Source organism: Papaver somniferum, chromosome 5 (assembly GCF_003573695.1).
Source record: "Papaver somniferum cultivar HN1 chromosome 5, ASM357369v1, whole genome shotgun sequence".
Taxonomy (NCBI): domain Eukaryota; kingdom Viridiplantae; phylum Streptophyta; class Magnoliopsida; order Ranunculales; family Papaveraceae; genus Papaver; species Papaver somniferum.
In genome coordinates, this window is record NC_039362.1 from 53,597,321 (window position 1) to 53,603,222 (window position 5,902).

The 5,902-nt window shown below is 37.6% G+C and overlaps 1 protein-coding gene across 1 annotated transcript; it reads right to left on the minus strand.

The window, feature by feature from the left end:
* Positions 1 to 2,779: 2,779 nt before the first annotated feature.
* Positions 2,780 to 4,745, minus strand: LOC113281581 (BTB/POZ domain-containing protein At1g55760-like). Its single transcript, XM_026530372.1, has 4 exons — positions 4,301 to 4,745; positions 4,071 to 4,216; positions 3,839 to 3,957; positions 2,780 to 3,419 (listed from the first exon to the last, which is right to left on the minus strand). Exons 1-4 carry the CDS (start codon positions 4,423 to 4,425, stop codon positions 2,817 to 2,819), a joined length of 993 nt encoding a protein of 330 aa, XP_026386157.1. The 5' UTR covers positions 4,426 to 4,745; the 3' UTR covers positions 2,780 to 2,816.
* Between the last annotated feature and the right edge of the window lie 1,157 nt (positions 4,746 to 5,902).

Sequence of the window (5,902 nt, forward strand, 5' to 3'; positions counted from 1 at the left end):
TAACCAACATTCGGAAAATAAGATGGATCAATTCCTACCGAATATGCGTCATTTGGAGTTCAGTAACCTATAGCTTTTCTGGCCTGTATATTCGGTTCTAATATCAAAAGAATATTTCGATTGTATATAATCGGAAAACAAAGTAAGTACTTAACCACCGAATAACCAACATTCGGGAAAAGAGATGGATAATTTCCTACCGAATATGCGTCATTTGGAGTTATGGATATGCATCATATGTATTGTCTACTGAATAACTATAGAGTGAGTTATAGAGTTAAAGAAAAAACCTGCAATAGAGCCACATTCCCGGCAACTTGGTAGGTTCCTAGCCTCGAAGCCTTCTCAACTCTCTTCATCAAGAATGCTAGGCATGCCGTGCCCCAAGAATAGTCACCGACTTCATGGAGAGGATCCAAAAGTTGTATAAGGTTGGCGTCGATCCGGTTGCCAGAAGTATTGGGGAATATGACACATCCCAATACACAAAGGAGATATGCGGTGGCAGCGTGGTTCACTTGCTCATCAGTTAACGTTCATTCTTTTCCTTCTCCAAGGTGCCTCGAAACATATTCATCAAAGCTGTAATGTTGATCTGTCTTGTTCTGTAACTTGCATGCCTCCTAAACTCCTGTTGTGTTGTCTCTTCATCCCAACCTAAGCACTTGTTAGTTAGAGAATAAAGTTGTGCCCAACTTAACTGCTTTGTGTAGTTAAACTTCACAGCTGTGCCTTGGTCGGGAAGGTTAAGAATCTGCACAACATCATCCGGGGTGATCGTCATCTCCCCAAACGGCATATGGAAAGTATCGGTCTCAGGATACATTCTCTCCACGAACGCCGATATGGCCACACGATCATGTTCCAACAATGAATTCTCGGCGGCATTAGCTAACCCCGAGTTGGCAACAATTGTCTTGAACCTTTCACATTCACCGGATAAAGGCCACGCAAGCATTTTGTTGGTGCGGCGGTAGGTTTGAGTAGACGGACCGCATCTTGATGATCCTATTAATACAAGTATTACGATATAACACATAGACAATACATTAATAAAAAATAGTAATTTTATTACCTCGGTTTCATATATTTCTCTGGCCCATGAGTCTTTGTATCCAAATAGCAATTTTCCTCCATCCGCTGGTAGTCCAAGGATTGTGCCTGCTGGAATACCCTTCTTCTTCAAGTGCTGAGGGACAAGATGTGATGCTTTCTTAGCAATATCCTTCCTTACAACATCTTTTCCTTTTTTGGCTTTTTGGGTACCACTTGGTTGTCCTTCTTCTTCTACTCTTCACTGGATCAACTGGTTCAACACTTGGTCCTGCACTTTGTTGAGCGGCTTGTTCAACACTTGGTCGCACCCCTTGTTCATGCCTTGTTGTTCAACAGTTGGTTGCACTCCTTGTTGACTGCTTTGTTCTTGTTCGCTTTGTTGAGCACCTGAATTATCTTTGGCACTCCTTTCCCTCCTAGCACTAGCTGTCACTTTCTTCCTCCTTCTCGACTTTGTCTAAACAACAAAGAAAGGAACAATATTTACAAACTATACAATCGGAAGACAAAGTATGGAAATATAAAGAATGTACACATTCGGACGTAAGAAGACACATATTGTTCCCGAATACAAAACAATCGGAAGCTAACTAAACATATTTGCAACCGAATATACATCAATTGGAGTTCAGAAGCTGTAATTTTTCATCCTACACAATCGGAAGAAAAGTGCACCTCTATAACCCGAATGTACAAATTCGGAAGTAAGAAGACACATATTTTTTCCGAATGAAAAACAATCGGAATATAACTAAACACGTTTACAACCGAATATTCATCAACTGGAGTTCAGAAACTCTAAAATTTTATCCTACACAATCGGAGGTATAAAACATTATATTGTCTTCCGAATAAATACTGGCCCCAAAATGGGATTTTTCCTATATCATAAATTTGAGATTTTTTCAATATATACATTCGGTAGTGAGTGTTCTTCCGAATACTTTGTGTCTACTTAAATATTCGGTAGCCAAAAAATCATTAAACTACCGATTATTAGCAGTTTGTATCCAGGAAGATATGGCCACCAATATTCGGCAGATAATCATCAAATCTTTCTCCCGAATACTGTCGATGTTCTTGAAAAATGAAGAACACGACTACATTCGGAAGTAAATGAGCATGCATATCGTCCGAATCTGGATAAATAACCGAAAATCCTAGAAATTTTTTTTCTCGATTCGACGAATTAAAGCGAAATAAACCCCAAAAATGATAGATTCTTACCTAATTGGGGCCATTTGAAGTTGACGAAGTGTTTGAGTCTCGGAATCGCCACCACCGACTACATTGTCGGGTACTTGTTCTTCGCGTTCTTCGCGTTCTTCTTCATTTGCAGCAAGAATTTCTTTATTTCTTGCTAAAATTCCAATGTTTGGATCGATACCCCGAGCAACATTTTTGGTTCTAGGTCTGTGGGTTTCATTTTTCTTATCCATTGTTTTATAATCGAATCGACGATGTTTTGATTTTACGATTCGCGGCGATGTTTCGGTTGAACGAGGAATTTTTTTTTTCTTCCACAATCGGAAGATAATATGAAACTGGAAGAAGAAAAGTTGAAATGAGTATAATTGTTTTTGATTTGGTTTTTATACAGTTTTACCAGAAGGGCATTTATGTAACTTCAATATCATATAGGGTACCCCTTAACTAGAGTCTTTGGCTGGGTATAAATTGATGGCCCCTAAATCCTTTTGAGTGGCCGCTAAAAACGCCAGGATATTTAAGTGTCTTTCATATTTCCTTTTATGAGAATTTCAGAAACCTTTCCTACTATTGAGAACTTCATGGAAAATATCAGCTATGAGTTCCCTATCTCTACACACAAGAAAATCAGTGAATTCGTCACGAATGTCAAATATTTTGCCGAACTTCACTAGATACCTCATACAAGTACTCTTCAGTATCGGCAACTGATACAGATTTGCAATTTGTATCCGATCAAGTACGTTCTCCGTATTAATATCCTGTACAAGACTATCATGACAAGATTCTTTAAGTTCAGAGACATCGTACTTATCCGCAGCATGAAGAAGCGCAAGCCTATTACTAAGGAACTCCTCATCATCGATACTTCCATGAATGTAGTTTAAGAAAGCTTGACAAGTTTCCATGGACATATCAGAAATATCTACGCTTGACAATTCAGTCTCTTTTAAATTATGTGAGAACATACTACGAAAAACAGGTGACCGTGCAGCAAGAACAGCACGATGAGCACCTAGTTTTCCATCAGAAGTATTGATTGTTATATCATTGTGAATGTTTTCAGATAACATTTGTGCTAGTCCTGCTAGAGCTTTTGTATCGGACTGTTTCTTGTTGAATCCTTCACCCCAGATTGAACATAGTTCACCTCCCTGTGTGTCACATTATGAATGTTAGCTCTATATCAGACTTTGAATGTTAGCTCTTAAAGTGGGCTAATTCAAAAGACACTAATAATTCTATTTATTTATTAGTAAAAGACTTTGAATGTTAGCTCTTAATCACACTTTGAATGTTAGCTCTTAATCACACTTACTTTAACGACTTTGATTCTATTTATTTTTATCATTGACTCATTTAATGCAAGTGGATTAAAGTGAAATGAGTCATGGAATCTTCAACAGACAGCACTAAAGAGTATCCATAATGCAGACCAAAACAATCTAAAGGTGCCTGATCTTTGCTATTAAATCTGAAACTGTACGGCCGGATCTCTAATATCCGGCACAATTAGCCGTGACATCCAGGTATGTGTAAATTAAAAGGCAAAAAGAGAGACAGAGAAACATACGTCTGGACTAGTTGTCTTGAGATCAGTAAACTCAACTTCAACAATGAACTTCCCTGTAAATGAAGAATCAATTGTCCAAATAAAATCGTCGTTTTTCTTCAGTTGTTTATCCGTTACCTCTGCAAATTACAAGCCATATTCACATCAATACATAATCCACAGACATATTTAAGGGGTCCAAACATTGAAATTTCTCGAAATTCAGTATATGAATTCAGAAATTAAGTATCACCTGGATGAACCAGAACAGTTCGATTGTCGGCATAACAAATGACCCGGATAACAAATGAAGCAATAGGAGGATGATCTCTTGTTACATTTGATATCTCAGGGTGTAATTTTATAAACAGCATTCGATTCTTCTCCACTGATATATGCCTTTACAGAATAATCAAAAACTTAATCAAAAAACCATAGAGATTATTGAAAACAGAGAAAGAAAATGAATGTGTGTTGTGTTACCAATTCCAGTTTCCAAGCTTGAAAGGATCTGATTTCATATAAGCATAATTAGAAGAAATGTTTTCAATCTTCCATTGAGCAATACGAGACATGGTTTTAACTCTATAAGCAGCAGGATCTTTCATTCCAGTATACAAATCCAAAGCAATTGTAATGTCATGGATACAATCAAATATACCCACAAACAATTCTCCTGCTGACTTCCCCAGATTTGCTACTTCTCCTTATCAACAACTTAAATCCTCCCACTTCTCTTCTCAATTAACAAAATCCTAAAACCAAAGTTTCACAGATTCTTTTTCTATATAACAAAGCTATGTTTGTTCTTTGCTTCACGCCATTTGAAGCTTTTCCTTATTTGATACTTTTGTTGGCTTACATTCTACACTTAAGAGTATCTGATGATGATTTGTTGAATTCTATAATCATCAAATTTTTCCACGATGATATCATGTGGGACACATAATTCTCTTTGCAAAATATACAATTTTGAATCATTCCCTTCCTTGGAGGAATCCAGATCCTCCATCATATTTAGATTCTGAATCTTATCTCGACAGAAGTTAACATCATGGGGCCAGTATATATAAGATTCCCACGCAATGTAATGTAAGTTTGAAATCTGACGGTTAGATACGAATCATACGATATTTATGGAAGTTTATGAAGTAGCGGACAAAAGAGTATACAATTATTCGCAAGTGTTACATCCATCGGTTGCAATATAGATTACCCAACTACACCAGCATGATGGGATCAGCAAATAACCTCTTCGCGAACAGCAAGACATGAAGGATTAATTTTCATTATCGTTCAAAAAAAGCAAGACATGAAGGGCACGTGTGAGATCAAGAAAGTCCGCACCCAAAAAAGTGTTCACATTCGAATGGGGGCACCCCCAAGGCAGTGACTTCAAACACCTTTGAAAGAAAGGAACCGCGCTTAACATCAGATGTGGTTTGTACATCCCATCAACCTCGCGTGCCGAACATGTTTACGACGACAGACAAGTAACCAACCTTACCTAAGGACAGTTCCATATCACTCAAATAACTTAGGTCCAGTGGGTGATGACTAAAGGGGTAAATGGAATGAGCAAACCAGCTTTCATAGCTCAGTTGGTTAGAGCACCTGTTTCGTTTTCTCCTTTATGCAACTCTTACCTCTAATCACAAAAGCAAGAACATAATGGAGGATTCTTCTTCGATTCAACTGAAGGTGCTTTCAACTCTCAATGAAAGCAGTTTCGCTTTCTCCTTTATGCAACTCTTAACCCTAATCACAAAAGTAAGCACATAATAGAGGATTCTTCTTCGATTCAAGTGAAAAGTGGATGGACAATATCATATATTGATGAGATGATTCTTCTTCAGTTTAAGTAAAAAGTGGATGGACAATGACATGGCATATATTAATGAAAAGTAATCCTAATGCAACTGAATTCTTTGAAATCTTTTTCATTCTTAGGAGACCCTCCTACTCTGGTAGCTGGTGAAGAAGATATATTGGTCAGCAACTTGGCTTCAGGCTTCTCAACAAAGTCATGTTACAACTGGATCACTGCAAACAATACAGAACTACAGATGCAGACTCTCCAGGTCA